Source organism: Vanessa tameamea, chromosome 15, assembly GCF_037043105.1.
Source record: "Vanessa tameamea isolate UH-Manoa-2023 chromosome 15, ilVanTame1 primary haplotype, whole genome shotgun sequence".
Taxonomy (NCBI): Eukaryota; Metazoa; Arthropoda; class Insecta; order Lepidoptera; family Nymphalidae; genus Vanessa; species Vanessa tameamea.
Window position 1 is genome coordinate 7,581,271 of NC_087323.1, and position 23,545 is coordinate 7,604,815.

General features: G+C 31.7%; 1 protein-coding gene across 2 annotated transcripts in view; it reads right to left on the reverse strand.

Annotated features, from left to right (window-relative positions):
* Nucleotides 1-23,545, reverse strand: part of LOC113399144 (apoptosis-stimulating of p53 protein 1) — a 240,190-nt gene that overhangs the window by 154,010 nt on the left and 62,635 nt on the right. The window contains exon 4 of one of the 2 annotated variants that reach the window (XM_026638209.2): nt 20,831-20,920. In XM_026638209.2, the coding sequence (XP_026493994.2) occupies nt 20,831-20,920 (90 nt within the window). Of the gene's footprint in view, nt 1-11,620; nt 12,006-20,830; nt 20,921-23,545 lie in introns of those variants that run through there. The other variant, XM_026638210.2, reaches the window with a different exon arrangement.

Sequence of the window (23,545 nt, forward strand, 5' to 3'; positions counted from 1 at the left end):
AAAGTAGGATGCGTTCCTTGCCATATAAGGCTTCGTTTCGAACAAGGGGCTTGAATATTTGCGATGCCTCGAAAATCCTCCCTCGAGATCATCTTACACCTACGTACGTATCAGCGAGTGTTTATTTATGAATCGCTTTTCGTGATACGAAGGTTGGACTTAAAACAATAACTCTGTTTATTGTTCTAAGATAATATTATGTTAAAAAAAACACTTGAAATACATATGTTTACATAAACAAACACTAACCACTATGTAATTTGTCTATATAAAACATCTAAGGTATATTAAGTTAGGCAATAAAACGAAATAAATATATATATACATCACACCAGTCAAAATTAGTTCCAGTTTGACTAAAGCTATAGTTTGTGTCGCAAAGCCTGCATACCACACTAGGCCACTTCAACGAGAACTGACCTCCGGAAATGTGCGGGTCGCTAGTTTTAGTTGAAGTTTAGTGTACATGTGCAAATGCTATAAATAATTATACGACATATTTTTAAGAGAAGGTTCTAGACGCTACAAGAGTAAAATATCAAAGCAGAAATCGATTGCAATATTTTTATTTGAGATGTTTGAATGCTAATTTTCTGACGCAATTAGGTTTCATAGGTTATGCTTCTGACTTATTTACTTTCAAGAACGAAATTAAAATAAGTATAAATACATTGTGTACATAACTGCAACGAAAATAAAAGTGCACGCAAAATTTCAGGAACTCAAACTTATGGGAACTGGTTCAAAATTCAGTCGCAAGATTTGTCCCATACATACTAATAAGTAATTTTAAATAAAAAAATGTAAGAAATCTTAAAATTTACGATTTTCTGGTTTCACTGGTTATGAACCGAAGATGAGAAACACGAAAAAAAACGAGAAGCAAAAAATAAGCATTACAACACAAACCATCAACTACTTTTAGATACTAATATCAATACTGGACTCTATGTAACTGTATAAAACCCACGTGTACTACTAAGGAATACAACCGAAAATAGCAAAAAAGTAATAATGATTTTGATTTTAATTTAAATAACAACTAACTAAAACTGAACTTTATAATCATATGGAAGCAGAAATACGAGGTGGGCAGCTCATAAGCGTGACGTCACTGGGACTTTGAATTTTAACCACGACGCAAAGTTCCGGTATAACAATGTCTGTTATGACTGGAATAACTGTGAATTAGTTCAAATTTAGTTAAACATCCGATGTGTGTACGTTCAAAACAAACTACATTATAGTGGTTCTTTTTTTTAATTTTATTACTCAAATGTTGCGACTAATTTTATAGTAATTCTTGATCTTGCTTTTCACAGTTTACTATCGTCTCTCTCGCCTAAATCATAATTGATATGTTTATGTTATAGTATAACGCAATAAACACACAATATTTCAAGAATCTAATTATTTTCTTACAAAAACTTACCATTCATTCAACATACTTTATATAAATAGGCTCTAAGCTCATCTCAATCGTCATTTTACGACATAACATTAAATGTAAAGTTACCACCAGTTCGGAATGTAGATTCTAACGAGATGAACTGGAAAGCGAATGAGTAGTCTTTTCTAGAACTTAAATTATATACGTATATTAATCAGATAGAATTGGATTGCATATACTGCACGAAAATCTTGACTTTTTTTATATGAGTAAAAAAAATGTGCAATATACAAATGTAAAAAAGGCGCTGTATTTAATTCTACCATATAATAATTTTGTTCTGATTTATGCCATTTAAAAATAAAAATACAAAAGTAGAACTATTCAGCGAATATAGTAAATCCGGAAGGTGAGGTGGCGCCGTGACGTCACTGGAGCCCGGGACCACGACGCGGAGTTCCGGTGGAACAATGCTCTGTACTTTATGAACCAACTGCCGTAACACTCCCTTTACATATCCATTGTTAAATAAGGAAACGGTAAATTTTATTAACTCGGCCCTATTGTGTTTTGATTAAATTATTACTAAAATTTTCTCTTAAATTATTATAATTTAAGATGAATCGACGACTTTCTTTCGCAAAATTCATTGGAGCTTTGATTAAGTTACTTGCAAATTTGTATTCCATTGAATAGTATTCTTGCTCTAAAGATCCTTTGAAACGGTAGCAGCAGTTTACAAATGAGAGCCGAGATAAGGTTAGGTGGATGGTCTTCTAACAGAGAAACTCAAGCAGACTTAATAAAACTTCTAAGTATATATTTTGAACCGAGTCAAAAAAGTTTTTTTGTATGTTATTTACACTAAAATAAATTAATGTTCTATTTTTAAATAAAAAAAAAATAAAAAAGATTATATTTATAATCTAACCATAGCTAGTGTATTTACATTAATCGTATACAAGAAGTGTTAGATTATGCTATTTGCTACTACGCAGTACATTAAATCGTACTTTACGGCTTTAATTATATTATCACTTGAGACGTATAAAGCCGTATGTTTAAGATAGGACAATAAAATTAGCACTAGAGTGAGAGGAACATCACTAAAACTGATTGAATTTATGCACCTATGTAACTATTTAAAGCGGCCAAGCGACTGTCTTCTCAAAGCTGATATTCTACTTGTTAAATGAGATTTTCTATTAAAAACACATAATTTATTAAAGGTAAACACACAGATAAAATGCAAGCATAATTAATCGTAATAAAATACTTTGTATTGGTTTAATTAAAATATATATATTAACATTATTATTGTTTTTTCGCGGCCATAAGTTCATCGCTGTCTTCTTGCGTTATGTCATAATTTATCTAAATTTAAAGATTAAGACACTTAACTAATCACCCTTTGAAGAGCATTCACAGGTAGAGCTGGAAATATTTATGCAACAAAAATAATACACACACTTTTTTTCCATTATAAGTATAATAGTTTGTCTAATTAACGATACAAAATATAAAATGTATAAACAAATGATGTATAAGATACGGCCATATTCTTATATTTACATTTGTACCTACCTCATACTTGTCAACTACAAAAGCTTTGATAAAACGCACTACTCGTACCTATGTATATCCATATAATATACCTGACAATACATACATCCAGTGGAAAGTAAGACGACAACGCCGTGCATCGACGCTACGTGCAGGCATCCGGCGTCATTCAAGTACTCATTGTTTTTAAGACAATTTATATTATAGTAACCAATTATAGGAATCATTCGAGATTATTCTTTTCGGGTTGAATTCCATGGTTTATAGCAAGTGGCTTCCTAGACGTAGTAACAAATTAATATACTATTTGGCTTATTTGAATTATGATCAAGTAAAAGAAAATAATCTAATTATAAAAGTAAAAAAACATTGCAAATAAAACAAAAGTATATTGTCGGTTTTATTGATGTAATTATTTGCATGAGGAAGATACCATAAGAAGACAGCTTGCAATGCATCTTTTCCTTTACATATTCATCCTTCATTAAATGAAGCACTCAAGAACACAATGAGATTAAAAGTGAGCTGTAATATTACTTAGAAACAAAAAGTATATGCACATCTAGTACCAATAAAGAATCAATTTTGTCGACTTTATTTACGTCAGTTTTCATTACGTTATTGATGATCATTACTCTCGTTGATTACACTTCTAACATTTATTTGAGGTCGATGCGTTTACGTTATATTTTAGTAAATAGCTAATATTTCCGTTTTTATCACTAAAATAGGTTTAAGTTTGTATCCATTATATTACAGTAACCGATGTTCGAACCTTTATAACTTAATTAATACGCTTAGAAGTTCAGATAAATTAAAAAGTTTAGGTACTTTAAGTATATATTTGTTACAGAATACAATGTCTTGATACATACAATCGCCCAAATCACCCCAAGGGTGCGAAGGTAATAGTTCTAAAAAATACAAAACGTCCTGGTTTTAAGTCTGAGAGGCTCGTGACTGAGCGAACATTACCCGCACCGTGACCGCTCTCTTAGTAATAACTCCAGCAAGTTAAGCGTAATTGCATAAAATCGCTTTTGTTGGAATTTCGCTTGCACAATCCGCGGTGGGTCCCACTCTTTCCCGGAAAAAATATATTTGTATGGCAAAACTACATTGTAGTAAGTATTTAATAGAATCACAAACGAAATACAAACAACATGAGCCGTCACAAAATTATTATACTATCGTTAGCATCTGATTCATTAAAGTTTTTAAAATAATTTCAAGCAAGTTAATTCCCTTCGCAAAATTCGTTTTCCGAAATAAATCTCATTACAAATGCTGATATAAATCGTTATCTTAAGACAAGCGGTAACTTTTCGTATAAAATTCAACCGCATTTAATTCTGTGTGCATAAATTCACATGTACATATGTAAATAGCCCTCCGATAACTGTAATGCGGAAAAGAAACTTGAAGAAAGTTGGTATTGTTCAAAATATGAGAATATATTTTCTCCTTTACACGTACCAAATTTCAAATTATTTGAAATACTGACAGCTAAAGCTTTGATTACACTTTCGCGTGATTCAACCGCACGAATGTCGATAGCGTAATGTGTTCACGTCCAAAAGGTATTCACATGTCTAACCGCAGCCCTACAATTTGTGATCGACTGGGGATAACACACCGTTTTAATATAACAACGCATACCGAATGTGTGTTTTCCATTGCGTGTTGCTTACGTTTCTCTTTCTCGTTATTGTTTCATACTTTTCAATGAATAGCGTTAATGTAAACGCTTTCGTTTTTAAAGAGCCCAACATGCGACTTGCGATTAGGGAACCTCACGGTAGAGCATGACTCACGTATTTCCGCACGCGACTCAACTGTCAATAAATGCACGTGAACAAATAAACAAAATAATTGTGTAAAGATAAACATAAAAGATATTTTTACACTTTGTTATGATAATAACAATTACGTACTCTGTTGTATTGTACACGCAATGATAATTTACAGCAGTAAAGATCACGTCATAATAAATACGAATCTTTTTCAAGTAAAATGAAGAACGGAATTCCTTTAATGTTTTTTTTTTTCTAATTTGAAATTCCTCTTGTGATATCGAATATTAGAAAAGATCTTAATTAAATCTACCCTTAAAACCTTATTTATTATAGGCGGACAGGCAAATAGACCACATGTTTAGTGGTCACCATTGCAGATAGAAATTGGCGGCGACAGAAAAATTAACCATTCCTTACATCGCCATTACGCCACCAACCTTGGGAACTCAGATGTACATGTATGTCCCTTGTGCCTGTAGTACACTGTGCAAACCTAAACACAACAACACTAATTATTGCTGTATGGCGGGATAACGGGCTTTCAATCCATACTGTAGGATACAAGCAATTTATAACTATTTTATTTGAATTTTGACATAATTTGAATATGACGTAAAAATATCCTTATATAAAATAGAGTTAAGAGAATTACCCTACAGCTGGATAAAATCATCTCATAGATGTTTAGAGCTTCATCACTACAGAGCACGTGATGTATTTTAAGCACAGATAAAGTAAGTCAAATGTTATGTCTTGTTCGGAAGATTCATGTTCTGTATCCAGCTGATTCATATTTAAAAAGTTCTGTTTATTAAAATTTTTTATGTAATAAAATGATTTCTAAAATGTCACAAGTTGAACTAGCTCGGTATAATAATTTATGAGACAATTGACTACGATTATAATTGACAATATTCATTACAATAACACTAATAAGCTGTTACAATGCATCTGTATAATATCCGACACCTGTCTATTAAATGTAACCCAATGGAATGCAATTAATAATTGACAAAGACACCGTATTTCAGTCCGAAAAAAATGTCAGGTGTAGATCGTGGCACGTACCACGTTCTGACTAGAGGGTGCATCTTTCGTCACGTTTAAGGTTACTTGTTTGACAACTTCGTTACATTTTCTGTTTGAAATGCACGTCAATAAACAGTGACTGCCCAATAAGGCGTTCTGTTAAGAATTTTGTTACATAGTACACCAGCTGTGCCTATTTATTTATAGTTGTATACATCAATATTTTTTAAATATTTATCGAACTACATTGAAAGAATATTTTATGTTCGGGTTAAATACTATGTTTTTTAGGTTTAATGAGATATTTGTAGGTTAATGTACAAACAATAGATATTGAATTGTAGTAGTATTTACAGAAATTTAAAGTTACTAGTAATTAACTGTTCAATGGCGAGGGTTGAAATTTCTTTAATATTTTTTTGAAAATATGAAATCTCTATACGTATAGAGAAAATGTTATTCCTGATTACAAAATAAAGCGTAATATTACACGTATAAACGCGAAAGCAAGCGTCCGTATAACAAACGCAATAATAAATCTGCACTGTTTCATATAAAAGTAAACAAGTAAAATAAACTATGGCTGTATTTTAACTAAATGTTAAAACATTATCTGTATAATACATAAATCTGATTAACTGATTGTTTAAAATAAACGAATACAATCTACATAAGATATTAAGGAACGCTGTCACATTTAAATCGAGCTCCCGAAATTTATATAACGAGAAAGTTAATAAATACCTACGTAAGTAATAGTAACCCGTCCTGCGTCTAATAAACGGAAAATAAAAATAACATATTCACCTGTGAAACATATTCGTCTGTTGATCCCAAGCTCATAATAGATTTAATAAGATTTACTGCTGAGGTTGTAACCTTATTTATTTTATGGGTCTATGGCATGTACTCTCAAAACTAGTTTCGGTGCGTGAATGCGTTACTTTACGTAATGTGACCTCAAATCGCGTGGACCTACTAACAGTTTCCGTTCACACAACCGAATACGGGCTAATTGAAGATAATCTAATGTTTAGTCGCTGAGTTTGCTTAAGAAACTTTGTTACATGCATAAATTGCTAGAATATACTAGACGTTTCCTTTAAGGAATTAAGGCCATTGGCCTGATAAAGTAACGAGTCGGGTAAACACTAATGAATCGGGAAGATGTCATGGTTATTTAACAAAATAATTGTTCAAACTCGTTTACTAAATAATGTTGTTTTTCAGAGATTACTTTAATATTTAAATTAGGGATTGCGTCCATGTACCAATACATTTGTTTATTGTAATAAAAATGTATACCTAGATCGTTAAAACATATGTAAACTATATACATTACTCTAATGACTCATGTAATAATTTATGTGTACATAAATACTTCTAAGTATATCTATTAAATAACCCAAAAAATGGTTCAGTAAACAGAAGAAAATACATTGAGATAACATAATATGAAGCTTATAAAATCAGTTTAAGGGTAAAGGTATTACATAATTTCCAATTACTATAAGTAATAAAGATTTTATTAAACTTCTTTGTACTTATCGCTTACTTAAAGTCAATAACTACGAAGCATTTCACGGCCTTTGGATTTACCAACCAATTTGCCTAAATTTATCAAGAGTAAATTGGCTACCATTATTTTTTTCTCCAACCTTAGCGACCCTTATTAAGGAGAACGGAACGGAGTTATACCATCTTTATAAGTAACAAAATTTTATATATTACTTACAGAATTTTTTGAAGTAATATCATCAAATTTACGAAGTAATATTGAAAATAGCTTGTTATCCGACTTAATTCCGACATATGCATTTTTACTTTCTACAATGCACGTATCATGTTTATCTATATTCTAAATCATATGCACGTTTGCAAATAGTAAAATCAAAGAAAAGATCAATCCCGCTTTGATGCCCGATAAGGCATATATATTGCTATTCTTCAATCTAAAACGTCAGTCGTTTCTTTCTGATAACTTTTCACTACATTCAACGTCTTCGAGAGCCATTGTTGGCGGACCATTGTGGGATCGTGATGGCCATAACAATACCTCAACAATTAAATGTAGCCATTAGGTTGAAACAATTCACAATAGCACGTGAGAGGAATCGCATGGGAGACTTTTTCTATTTGAATATAAATAGAAGGAACAAAACGTTATTCACAGCAACGGATACGAATCGTTTATCGTATGTTATAACAAATTATTGATTAATTAGTGTTTTAGAGCACGTGAAACTTAACTGACGATTGAATTGAAGAAGAAAACTGCGCGAGAACCTGTACGTGTCAGGTTGAATTCTGCCGCATGTGTATACAAGGCGTATTGAATCAGCGTGTTAGAATAAGTTCTATAACTCCTGCTCGAAAACAATAACCTTGTTAACATTGATAAATCAGGCCATAATTTAATTGCTAAATGGTGGATATCATTTTGCTCATTAAAAAGGATTGGGTAAAACCTACGATGTACCGTTAATGCTGTAGATATAATATTCCCAGACATGACATTATAACCAAACTCAGTGTCGCTATTGAGAATTGATTTACTTACGATTTGAACCCAGCACCTCGAACTTAAGTCTTATACGCGGGACAGTACACTAGTGTTGCAATCAAAATATAATAACAATATGAACAATTTTGTTTCAACAAAAAAAAATGTATCAAGTATAAGATAACGAAATCATTTTATTAACGAAAAAATGTACAAAGAATTCAGGAAATACTATCTCTTCATAAAGGAATATATATGATAAGCCAAATGAACCTCAAAAAGTGCCGCACGTGCGAAGTGTGTGTGTGGGGCCTAACGAGTTACGAATAAAAACACAATCTTACTTCGAAGCCGATAAGCAAGAACCGCAAATAACTTTATTACTACCGTATGTGTAATTCAAATAATATGTATTTTTTAACCTTATCATTTGTATGTAGCACAGTAGATTGTGACTTTTTTCGGGTTATATTTGTTTGAAGACAGTAATAGTTATTGTTTTAATATTGAAGTCGTTTTACTATCTTGACAGTTTCTTGCTTTAATAGCTTTTAGTTGTGCACAGCGTATATCGCCAATAACACGTAGGATGGAGAAGACACGAAGAAGACTGATCGGTACAGTCAAGAGAACAAAATCAATTAAGTTTTAAAGCATAAAAGTACTAATTATCTTAACAATTTGTTTAAGTTTGGAACATACCTATTGAGATCTTTTAATTTTATTCCTTGTATCGACAATGACAGTCTTATTCGTAAAGGTAATCCAAAACACATAATTTTTTTTTTTGTGTTTGACAGTACAATATATGAAGAGAAGACCGAGCTGAGATAGTTTTACATGTTCATGTAGTAAGTATCGGTACTCAGAAGTTTTTTAATGAATAAGGAAAAATATAATATATCAGTACATAATTATTCCAAAACTTAAATTTTCATTATCATATTATTACAAAAAAAAAATGTATGAATAAATTACTAAAAAACTATAATAATAATCAAACTAATTACTATCAATCCAGTTCCAAAAACTTCGTAACCATTTCAAAGTATTCAAAAATACTGGTCCTAATAGCTCATTCATTCATTGCCATTTCCTATAAAAATCGACTCGTTTTGACACTTGCCGATTCACTAAACTCGTTCTTCGACTCATCCACTTGATCTTACGCGTTGGCCAACTTTCACGAGATTCCACACGGGCCAGTATCTTCGTCAAGAATATCTAAGAGCGTGTTCAGAAGAAACCTCATGAACTCTATTTGAATTATTGATTTTAAATAAACAAAATTCTAAGATACAAAAGTTTCAATATTGTTCGTTCCTAAGATTAAATAAAGGTATACTATAAGTATATATAGGTATAACTTCGTAGCTAGTACTATTTTATCCATTTTCCAATAGCATCTGACTTGCAAGGATAGCAATATCGTGTAGCAACGCTATTACCAGTTAAATAGCGACAGGGCTACGGGGTCGATTCGCCGAAGGTATGAGTTTTCCTCCTTCGAACTTTCAATTGCTTACATGTTCGAGCTAAGGGCTATTTAGTGAATGTTTTTTATCAGTCAAATCTTTTGTATTTGAAACATTAGCTATACGTAAAGGAAGATGTTCTTAATTATATTTTCTTAAAGAAGTCTTCAATGATTTCCCTACAAGTTCACTATTGAAAGAATAATAAATATTTATAAAAAATACTTTATTGTTCACTCGAATGATAACTCAAATATGACTTTGTAATATTATCTGGAGTAATTTTGTCGAATTTTGTCGTTAAAGCTATCTCAGTATGTAACACAAGGTGTAATGTCGTAGAGAGCGGAATAATGTTAATTAACACAAAAACCATTCTCGCAGCCCTGAAACCGCAAGTCTCTCGAGATACAAATGTCATGGCCGCCCTATTCTCGGATTACCTGTCTCTAATTAAAGGAATCCGCAAAATGTGCTGAGCTGTAAAGAATCCTCGCGAGATTGATGGAAACGGAATGGATTTATTATCTAAGCGATATCAGATTTCAAACGGAAAAATTTTAAAAAAACGTTATGATTTATTACTTATAGAAGACATGTCAGTAGCTATTTTACTACTACAGAGAAGTACTTTTTAAATTGTACATTTATATCATACTTCATTTCTATTGTAACAAAATGAGCCTCAAATACCTTAATAATAAATATCGGAAGGATCATCGACGAAAAATTAATAGCATTTTAAATTGTAATCAGATACTGTTATTTATAAATGGATATATAACTTTATCAGCAACAAAATGAATTATGACACAAAGTGTCATAAAATATAATATACTTATAATCAGCCAGGCTTTTATATATTTTACATATTTCTAACACTAAATACGTAATCAACACTTTCAATATAACCAATTTATACGTCGAAATTAACATTTAACTTTAAGGGAAGAAATGTGTGATGCTTAAATACCTTGCGTTAATTTAATCCCTTGTGGTAATTACATTTAAGGAACAACGGTTAATCTTCAATATTCAATCTCATAGGTAAATATTTGAAGTTGCACGTGAAGTCTTTGGAGAATACTTGAAAACTTCGATGTATTTGTTAATCTACTATCCGAAATATTTGGTTGTATGGATTTTAATGGAGTTGAAGAAACTCTAAGCTATGATCATAACTTTGTACCTATATTCTGTTTGTTTTAACACACGCTTGCAAAGTTATGAAGTAAAATATCGCAAACTATTAGAAGTTATTTGTGTACATACGATAATATTTTTTTTAAATGACACCTACTTGTAAGCTTAAGGAATTGTTTATATTATACTTATAAGAACGTATTTAAGTCCAATAAGTTTAACATAGTCCTGTTTTTAACACAGTGTGTGACGCGTTGATGTTCTTTTTAGGATAAATAACATTGCAGAATTAAATGTGTCATTTGGAGGTTTTTTTTTTTTCATTTTGTGGCCTTCACAAGTCAGTCATTAATACAGTAATAGTAAAGTTGTAAGCGATTGTTCTTACGATTTATAACATCAAGTTACGTTAACGTCGGTCGTTGAACTTTGGAGATATTCTGAAATCTTTTAAGAATTACCTTTAGTATACAAAAGGAGACAAAAAATAACACAAAAGGAATTTCAAAGAGCACAATTCGCTTTAAATACACGCAGGTAGTTATTCACGAAAAGGATTCCAAAATCTCCATACCGTTAGTTTTTAATACATAATATTTATCAATAAAACCTCTCTTCCTATAAAATAACATAGCAATAAGCAAAGAGGTTGCTTATAAAAGGCCGTATATCAACTTCGAGAAACTGCTTAGAAAGTTGTTATGAACCAAATACTACATACCCTGTTTTATGCTGAAGTGTATGTGACAATCCTTTATTGAACACTATTCACAACACCACAGTTGTACAGAGTACAACGTGTAAAACTTTATCTCCACCACAAATTCGAACACAACCACTAACGAACTTACGGTGCACAGAGGTACATGGCGTGATTTAAGCCAGCATTCACTAAGATGAAAGCCTAAATTAGCACAAACTATACCGTGCGTTCAAAACAACACTATGTAACTAAAAAACCTGTCACTTTAAACATAAACACGATACCTAAATCTAATTGTGACGTGTTAAACACAACATTGCTGAAAAACCGTCCGTTAAATTGTATAAAGCAATCGTTATGCTACGGTGGTAAGTTAAAACTAAGTTCGTCGCGATATGAGCGAGGAAAGACCGTTGATCCAGTTGTATAGTCGATAAAACAGTTGAATCGCTTTACCGACGCTCATTTCATGACGTAAACACGTTTGATCTGCCATCTCGTTTTAAAGTAGCAGGAAAAAAGAGACGGCTATATTAAATTTGATAATAGTGGGGAGACTTACAACCTGCGCCGGAGCAGCAGAGCCTCACAACACAACCATAGCAACAGGTGAATCGTTTAAATGTGTGCGTGTATAGTTATTAGCTTTTTTTCGTGTCAATGTGTGTACATTTTCTTGATTATGGTTAGTGATAAAACAGTATTCTGTTAGATGTCATTTAATCCAAAGTCGGCCACAGTAGCGTTCCGACGAATATGGAATTAGTGATATTTATTAACGAGAAATTAAATTAATATTCATTAAGTTTATCGACCTATGAATATAAAATGATATTTTCTCGTTCGTTTCGTATTCTCTTTCTCGAATTACCTACATGACACTCCTTATATTAAATATATTTGCTACCTTACTTTTACTTTCGATGATATTTTAATGAAGCTGATTTTCCATTTCAATTAAGGATTGATCGAATTTTCGTATCACATGGTAGGACTTTGTGCAAGTATGTCTGAGTAGGTACCGACCACTCAGATATTCTACCGCCAAACAGCAATACTTAGTATTGTTGTGTTCCTGTTTAAAGAGTGAGTGAGACAATGTAAATACAGGCACAAGGGATATAACATAGCTTAGCTTAGCTTAGCTTAGCTTCAACGTTTGTAGCACATTAGTGTGATATAAGGATTGGATAATATTTCTTACACGACCGATACGTTTGTGATCATGAAATAAATTCTAGACTAACTACATCGCTTAGAACAAAATTCCAATTTAAAATATTAAAGTCATAATTTCATTAATAAGAAATATTAAGATATGATTTATTATCTGATTGACATAAATTGCCTTTTATTCGCGTTCTCAACCCATTCGTGCCTCAGAAAACAAGTTAATCCGTCGGACCCGATTACTATCGTAAAACATGTGATGGTTTGTAACGTCTCACTAATAATTTTAATAAAATAATACACCGCACGTCTCTGTCTACTTATTATCAAAATATTAATCTGTTGTAGCTGTGTTGTAATTTGAGGAACAAAATAGCATAAGTTGTACAATAAAGCCAATGCTTGAAATGTTACTTATATAATATTCTTTACATCGGATTCCCTCTAAAGATACAGCTATGAAAACTTAACTAGGTCTTCGTCAAGCCATTATGCGTATGAATGCGGAAATTAATTAAGTTGTACGAATTCAATATGACTGTTTTTATACCCCAAAATACGAGATCAAAGATAAATTAGCAATCATAATATTAATACATTTATTTATTTTTCATTTATATTAAAAAAGCCGTCTAGCAATAGTGGCAAATACATGGTAAGTTCTAAGTGATCCCTTTTGTCCCGTAACATTGGCATTGCAAGTACTATAAAACACTTATTACAGTCAATGCGATGCGAGCCTTGGTATCTAATCAATCCCCAGTGTCTGTAATTATACTGGCTCTCTCACCCTTCAAACCGGAACACAGCAATACAGAATATTGGTCTATTTTTAGTTAGAATATTTTTTAAATATCATTGGAAGTCACTCTAAAGCGTGAAGCTGTCAGGTAAGAATTGAAAATGATATTCTTGAAAACGATATTTAAACAAATATTATTATGGAAGTTGTAGAATAGTAAGCTTCTAGAGAAACAAATAGCATCTATATTTAGTTTTTTTTTTACTTGCAGTGATTTTCCTGACGATATCCAATACACAGAAATTAACAACTGAGTTTAAGTATTGGAAAATCACATTCAATTGGCGATCGCTCATTTTGCTGTCATTTTAATTCGCTATGTTAAATTAATGTCTACAAAATCTGTAGAGTTAATATGTCGTTACACTTGAATACGAATCGTCATCACAGCTCTATTATTTCTACTAATACTATATTCATAATAACTACTTGTAATAAGTATTGTTTCACAGTAACAAATGTCGTTAACAAACAAGGACACAAATTCTCGTTAATGAAAAGAAGAACAAGTAAAACATAATAAGCCATTTGCAATCAAGTTCGGACAATTTGGAAAGAGTGCTTTGAACGATTTATCTTTAGACAATCAATCTCGGGCGATAAATAGCTGTCGAATTCCGAATGATTTTATAGATACCGAACTTACCAAAGCTTTGGGATTCTGTTGCTTTTAACTTATTATTTCGTCTCATTTTATTAAACTAATAATATAAATGTGACTCGGTCTGTCTGTTTGTCTCCACATAACGACTAAGCCACTCAACTGATTGTAATGAAATTTGATACAGAGATAGTCTGGGACCTGGATTAGGACAGGCATATGAATTACATATTCTATTGGAAAATGGCCGTGACACAAATGGATATCTACAAAAGTTACTTCAGATGTGATAAGTTAAATTATATTGGATACTTATAAAGTAAAAGGCTGCGATATAGGATATACGAGGAAAGGATTCAATCATTTTTTATAATTATCAGTTCTGAATCCTTGTTTAGTTGCTTATATCCTACATACTAATTATTACTGAAAAGTATATAAATATTTCTCGGGAAAACGTCGAAGAAAACCGGAACAACCTTGTGTCTGAATTCGAGTCTTCGTTAAACAAAGTCTCGAACTGGGGCCAGCTAAACTTAGTCCATTTCAACCGCAAAAAGACGCAAGTTTACGCGTTAACTGCTAAAAAAATACCATTTGTCGTATCTCCACGATTTGAGGACATTCCGTTAGCCGCCACAGCTAGTATCGGAATACTTGGCGTCGATATTTCAAGCCTCATTCAGTTCCGCGGTTAATTGGAAGGCAAAGCCAAATTGGCACCAAAAAATCTCGGTGTGCTCAGCACGGCAAGACAGTATTTCACGTCGGCCCATCGTCTAAGACTCTACAAGTTCGGCCTCACATGGAGTACTGCTCTCACCTCTGGGCGGGTGCTCCCCAGTACCAGCTCCTTCCATTTGACCGTATCCAACGTAGAGCGGCTCGAATTATCGACGATCAAGCCCTTTTCGATCTGCTTGATCCTTTGGCTTTGCGTAGAGATGTTGGATCGCTCTGCATCTTCTACTGAATTGATCACGGGGAATGTTCCGAGGAATTGTTCGGATTAATCCCGGCTGCTGAATTTCACCTTCGGACATCTCGTCTAAATTCAAAATATCACTCACACCACCAAGATATCCGAAAATCCACAACAGCGCGATTTTTAAGACATTTTCTGCCTCGCACAACCACTCTGTGGGACCAGCTTTCGCCAGCGGTTTTTCCGAACCGATACGACTTGGGAACCTTCAAGGAAAGAGCGTACTCCTTCTTGAAAGGCCAGCAACGCACCTGCAAGCCCCCCGGTGTTGCAGATATCATGTCCATGGGCGGTGGTTGTTACTTTCCATCAGGTGAGCCTCCTGCTCGTTTGCCATCTCTAACATAAACAAAAAAGAAAAGTACTATATTCTAATTATTGCTGTCAAATATTATATGTACCAACCACTCAAAGACAATTTGATTTAGACATAGACAAATTATTACTTTTTACCTATTAATATATTCATAACAGTGACTTGCCTATCTACCAGTACCTGTCAACAGTTGTTTGCAATTAAAAAATACACTTAATACACATTGTAAATACAGTAGTGCGAAAGCTGAATCCAAGCCGAAATAAAGAATCGATGCGTACGCATCTTCGTATAAAAATGTATTTAAAAAAAAATACGAATCGATATTTACGCCTAATATCTTTTATTTATTTATTATTCATATAATAGTGTAATACAATAAAGTTGAATCATATGTGATACGCAGGGAAAGGGTTAAAGTTAAAGTATTCCACATAACGAACAGATAAACCTGTTCACAAAAGAGTTTTAATTTATGATTAAGAATCTTCATTTCCATACGAATTACATTAGCAAAATTATCAACAATTGTGTAATTTTATTGTATTATTATTTCAACAATACAATTGCTATACCATATACTACAACTACTATAAAAGTCACCACTGCCCATAGACATTGGTACTTCAAGAAATATTAATCCCATTGATGATAGGAATAATGGTGAATATGCTATGATTACATTCCCAAGCGGGCTTGCACAAAGCCTTACCACAAAGTAATAAAGTATAGTAGTTTTAATAATATATACTTATATGCTAATTTTTAATATGTATAATGTTATAAATGCGAAAGAAATTCTGTATATATCTGTGTGTAATGTATAGGTCTGTTACCCCATTATGATTAAACCACTCAACCGATCGTCATGAAATTACAGTCTAGCTTAACGGAGTCTAGAACTCAAATAAGGTTATGAAATATGAAAACGAAACGGCAATGATATCGGTAATAGATACTATAATATAATTACTAAAACTATTAGTTCATACATACATTTACACAGACATACACTCTGTATCCAGGTATATTCGTAAAAATAATCTGAAGGTACACTTATTTTTTTTAATTTAATTAGTCAACGTTATACTTAGAAACCACAAAATTTGACATTCTCATTAATAATTTTACTGATTTAACTAAGAGTGCGATTCCGTGAAAATTAACTTTGAGAAATGTCAAACTCGTCAAGTTACGGTGATAGGCGTTTTTGATACTTGTATCCTATAAATTTTATGATTATTATAATCAATGTTCGATATCACATTTTGACAATTTACGCTCGTGTTCTGCGGTGAGTTTCGAGTTTCCGACACAATCTTAATAAAGGATTATTAATTTATGTATAATTAATGCATGCGTTAAAAACAAAGACCGTTGAATACCTACAAATATAGTACATAAAGTTGCACAACTAATTCCAGAATGAGAAATTTACTTTGGAGTTCTAAAAAACCTTAATTTATCTTAAGGATTACCGAAAGGACTATTTATGGCGGGTCTAACCCATCTGTACCCTTTAATAGAACTTATATCATAATTAAGCCTATTTCATATGCAACATCTTTAAGCTGGCAAAATTAAATGAATTAAATTTGTTATGCTCATACCTAGCCAAACATTACTATACTTGGTTTAATTTTGATAGCCATCTATTTAGCTTAATGACTTTTTAAAAAGTAATAAAAATACCTTTTTAACAATAAACTTGTGTGTTAAATTATATTTCTGAAAAATAAATATTATTTTTATTAAACTAGACTCTTATAACCAGTAGAACTATTTTGTACGAATTAAAAACTCACCGCTGACCATGAAAGTGTATGTCAGGAAGTGTTGATTGAAAGATATTAATTGTGAGATTTAAAAAACACGTGCATCAAAATTCCGTAAGTTAACGTAATATAATAAGTTAGTTACAGAGTGAGTTCTTGTAGAATAGCACTAATTCCAAATGGTGACTTCAAAACGGATCGGTCGACTGATTGGAAGTGATTTCAAATTATGTTGCAAGACTTGACACACGCATACTAATGGTACAGTTAGTGAAGTTAAACTAATCATATTAAATAAAGCTTGTAAAAAGTGTGAATTTGTATGATATTGAGGCTTTAATAAGTTATTTGTAATATTTTAGTACTTTCTCCCGCGACTACGTCCGCGTTTAATGTTACCCTATGTCATCTTCTGTATGAAGATATCCCCTAAAAACGTGTACACAAAATTTTATGACGATCGTTTGAGAGTTTAAGATATGTAAGCGTAACAAACGAAATCTCTTTGCATTTATAATGTTAAGTTAAGTACACATAATTACAAATTGATATCATGATGCGACATCGTGTGTTTTAATTTTTGTTTTTTTGAGTCCGAATGAAAGAATTCTAATAACGTTATACATAGAAATATTCACTTAGTAATTAATAGTAACGTAAAATAACCTCTCGTTACATTTTATTATAAAAAATAAAGCATAACCATTGTATATTTTTATATAATAAAGAGAAAGTCACTTATATAAGTGTAGAACACTTTAATAGCGTTACCTCCATTATGCTATATTTCACGTCTAAAATAACTGTCTAACTGTCGACTAATGAAGTTTTGTATGACGGTATAAAAAAATAATATGAGAAAACTTTCGCCTTTAATTTGCTTAATTTAATGGCTGATGTTATTCATATTATAATACTTGAGAATTCTCGAGCAGTATAATATGACATTAATGACACTGATATTAATTCCTGACAATCCTAACTCTCAGTATGATTACAGTACCTATGTAATTTTCAGTGAATAATTAATGATTCATTTATTCATTTGGCCAATATTTTTGCTGTTTACACTATTTATGAAGGCTCATTATGTATGCAATGAACATGGCGTAAAATTAAAACCTGTATCCATAGCCTCGCACTCCTCGTACCGAAACATTTTATTTTAGACGCGAATAAAGTTTATCTACCTATGTACCCAATAACATGTATATGTATATTATATTATATATGTATATTAGTTTACTGCTAGCAGAAAGCCATAAATTTATTATTCTACCAGTAGTTTGTGGTTCGGTTTGCAAGATACTTGAACCAGTGTAAATACAAGCACAAGGAACCTAGCATCAGTTCCCACGATTAGTGGCGTATTGACTGTAAAAGATACTTAAGATGTTAAACACACACACATACACACTTAACAGTAAATAAATTAAAATCTTATGTTAAAAATTGTTAATAAATAAGACTTATTACTTAGGTACAAGATAAAAATGTCAGTTTGTTGATTTTTGAGCAGGATATACGTATACATTAATAATATTTGATTAACTATATGTTATTTAAATGGAAACTAGTAACGAACCGGGAGTAGTTTTACATTTAATATAATTTTGTAAAATGACTATTTTCATTCAATTGGTTTTGATTTTGTCATTGAATGGAATAAAACATTAATATAATATTTTTTCTACTTTTCAATATTTTACCCTTTTAAAGAAATTCAATCACGTGACTTACATTATTATTCTGGATTGCATGATTACAATTCCAAATTAAACCACCCTTCGCTAATATTAGGATCGTCGTCCTTAGCGACAGTTTTATTGCACTCAATATAGGGAGGAACAAATAAACGAAGCAATTACTCTCTAACAACTTCCTTTTAATAGAAAACTCTGCAGATAAACTTAAACACGAACGTCGAGAGTTATTGGTTCTCTTAATACTTTTATCCTTATACAAACTGGAAGCAATAGAATACACTTTTGTTTATAAAATTTTCAATATATTTTATTTTAAGGTTACGAGTCGATTTTAAAGTTCGCGTTCAATTTTATCTTCGTATCCGATGAAGTAAAGGGTATGTTTACTTTGATCTCAGTAAAGATTGATGATATACAGTTATTTAAACTGACACTCAAAACATGCTATTTAAGTATTTACTAACATCTGAAATCCGCCGTAAAATAATCATAAAAATTGACTGCCCCGTTGGTCTAATGACTCTAATGTCTCGATATAAGGCCTCAGATCTCGAGGTAATGTATTCAAAACTCAGGTCAAAAGTCAAAGTTATAAGGATTTTTTGCCGTAAAATTCTTACTATCAGCCCAAATCCTGGAAGTTCGAGGTGTGTTAAATACCGTGCCTCGGAAAGTACGTAGAGCCGTTGGTCTTGCGCCTGAACTCTTTCCGATCAAGTCGGATTTGCCGTCCCATCGAGTTATGACAGTAACGGAAAAGAGAGCCCAACTGTTTGCGCACACTCTTCTGCACTATAATATGTCCTGCGTAGTTCGCTGGCCTCCCTTGAGCTTGGTCGCCGTGGCCGAAATCGGTCATGACGACATTATAAAGGACACAGATTCTAAGGCCAACAAAAAAGAACTAGACATACGTATGTAACTGTAATATTGATTTAATATCATTTAAAGTGGTACAAACACACAAAAAATATATGATACTACTTTAACATTATACCGGTTAAAGTTAAAAAAATATTATGTCAATATTTCTCAATTTAAATTAATTAATTTGATCAATTAACATTAATTAATATCAAACTTTATTAAATTAATAGGTTGTAAAGTGCTGAATTTTTTTTTAATAAAATTTGATTAGAGAAACAAGGTAAGATTGTCATAAAGTTTAATTATTTTGTTAAAATTGTTTTTTTTTTTTGTTACAAAATACTAATTGTTTAGCCTTTATCTAGAGAGATACTATTGAGATCACACACTGATATGCAATGGTTTATTATTATGAAATAGGTAGGCGGACGGCCATATGGACCACCTGATGGCAAATGGTCACCACCACCTATAGATAATGACACTGTAAGAAATAATAACCATTCCTTACATCACACCAATGCGCCACCAAACTTGGGAGCTAAGATGTTATATCCCTTGTGCCTGTAATTACACTGGCTCACTCACCATTCAACGGATACAACAATAGTAAGTATTGCTGTTTGGCGGTAGAATATCTGATGAGTGGGTGGTACTTACCAAGACAGGTTTGCACAAAACCCTATGAACAAGTATATTATTACGGTATCTATTAATTTGAGTGCATATATGTATATTTTTAAAAATATATTAGGAAAGCGGAGAAAAGGTCACCCGATGGTAAATCTTTTAGACAATGATAATGTCTTTTTTTTTTTTTTTAGAAAACGACATTATCTATGTGAGAAATATAAATCACTCCTTACACATTCAATGCCCTGCAAACAATGGGATCCAAAGGTGATATATATGTACATATTTAGGCTGTATTTACAGTACACACTTAACCGTTAAACATAATTAGATTAATAAAAATTGAGTTAGTGATATAAATAACTTGACGTACCAGGATCAACGTATTTGAGGACGAATTGAACATCAGGGCCCAGGGCTGAAGCTAATTCTAGCGGCAATTCGCTATCTCGGAGAACATGAACTGAAAAAAAAAGAACATTTAAATTATAATTACTTACTACATCCGTGACTAATGTGGATACTACTTAGCGGTATATACTCTAGCCCACATAACCTTCCGCAATAAATGGGCTATTTAAAGCAATAATATTTAATCAAATCAGACATCTAGATCCGGAGATTAGCATTCAAACAAGCAAACTCTTCACCTTATAATATCAATAAAGATTACACCGACTGGCGAGTTAAGAGTAAATACAACTCGCCGGTAATAAAGGTAATAGGATGAAAATAGTAGATATTATATAGTTACATATAATATCTTGATTACATAAGAATTTAGTACAACCGGGGCTAAATTTATATTAAAGTTGTATCTGTTATTTAAATCAAGTTTTAAATAAATCTATATCAGAAATATATATGAAAGTATTTTTATCATATCAAGGAAACAATGTTAAGATTGGAATCGTCGTAAAAACGTTGAAGAGCATCGCAAATATTTATCTTTAATTCCAAATTATATATTTGTGCCGTTGGCAGTTGAAACACTTGGATCTTGAAGTAATAGTTTAAAAACTTTTCTAACACTTATAACACAGCTCGAACCCCCACCCCTCCACCACCCGGCGAAGAATAAGACGGGGTGTCTTATTGCCACCACAGGTAACAGGAGGCTAGATTCCTTTTTCGCCTAGTAGATCGGAATTGCTATTTAGATCTTTAATACTTATTATGTTAATAAATATATTTTTTACAATATACCCACAATAATATAAAAGTGCGGATAAATTATAACCCAATCGGTTGTATGAAACTATTTAAAAAAAAAATACTTAGGTAAAAACGATATGATAATGACAAATTAAAAAAATATATTATTTTAAAGATAAAGTAATAATTTATTAAATTTTTTAATTACCAATCTCAAAATCTTTCCGATTCATACAGACTTTAGGTACCTAATTTATTAAACAACAATTGTTCATAAATTACATGTTTCTACATAGAATAAGAGACTCTTTTTCCGACAACTTTTCGACTTATTTTATTAGTATCAAATGAGTAGGTACTGATAAATATTTCATTGGTCGACTTATTTTTAAATATTTCATTAACCAGAACCGCGGTCGCTTATAAAATGCTATTCCACGAGAGCTACAAATACACAGAGCTTTCATAAAATGTCAAAGGAAAAGATTACATTTAATTTATAAAGGACGTCTCCAAAAATCTTATTTCCGTCAAAAGAAACGTACACTCATCAGCGTGGCGAAACGGTGACCTATATACTACAAACGTGAATAGCAACATCAACATTCCTCATAGACTCATAAAAAATATGATAAGAAATATAAAGTCAAAGTCAAAAATCTTTATTCTAATTAGAAGTGTTGTTACACTTGCTTATTGATAGACAAAAAATCTACTACTATAAGCAAAGTACATTCCTTGAAATATACAATTATGAAGTGTATATTTTCAAAGATTTAAAAATCTAAATTAAAATATTTATTGATTAACATTTATTATGTAATAAACGGTTCACCTGCGACACTAAAAATTGAATGTCAGAAATATACATATAAATAAATTACATTTCCAGCGTCAATGTGCCGCCAGCTATGAAATGATATTATGGCCGTTGTACCTGAAATTACTCAAGTTCACCCAAAACATTGGACTATGGGATATTGTACCTGAATGTTAGGCGGTAGAATATCCGACGACTAAGTGAAACCAACCTAGATGAGCTGGTAAAAAAAAATCCCTATAGTAAATGTATCGAAATTCGCCTAGACGAGTAAAGTTAAATGTAGGTACTCCACATTTAGAATTACTTTACAGCCTGTATATATCCCACTGTGGGGCAAGACTTCCACTATTTTTGAGATGGGTTTAGAGCTTATTTAACCATGCTGTTATAATGCAGGAATACACATTTTTATCCGATACATATATTATGATTTAAATGTTTACCTTCATCGTTTTGCATGAGCATCAAACATATATATATTGAGCATATGAAAATTTTGGTGGAATTGCCTGGGTTGAACCCGTAATTGTCGGGTAAGATTCACGTATTCTAACCAGCAGCTTTATCATATAGCACCGAAATATATGTACTTTTTAATAAATGAAAAATGTTTTTATTATTTGATTTAATAAGAACAAACTTAGAACTGTGACAACAATAGAACTGGCATATATGTACGTTTATCAAATGTGTCTTGAATATTAATTGAATAGAATCTTATGATCTCAACGAAAACTATATTATTATGGTAATAAAATTAATACGTAACAAGTGAAATATATAAATATCATCAAGAAAAATATCAATATTAGATTAAAATAGTATAAAAAAATTTATAGTAACTACCTAGTAGGTAATTGTAAATGCCCCTTGCGAACTTTTCTAACTTCTACTAGTTTGTACAATGCATTTCTTTAAACATAATATTTAAGCTGTATTATTTACCGTAATCATGATTCATGTATTTAATACATACTAATTGTTGAAGAGGTTGAAATGGCAACTGCACTTAGCCACTTCATAATACTACATATATACCTAATACTAGTTATTTTCGTAATTCTAGTGTTACTTAAAATAAGGTCTTTCGATAACCGATTATTAAAGAAA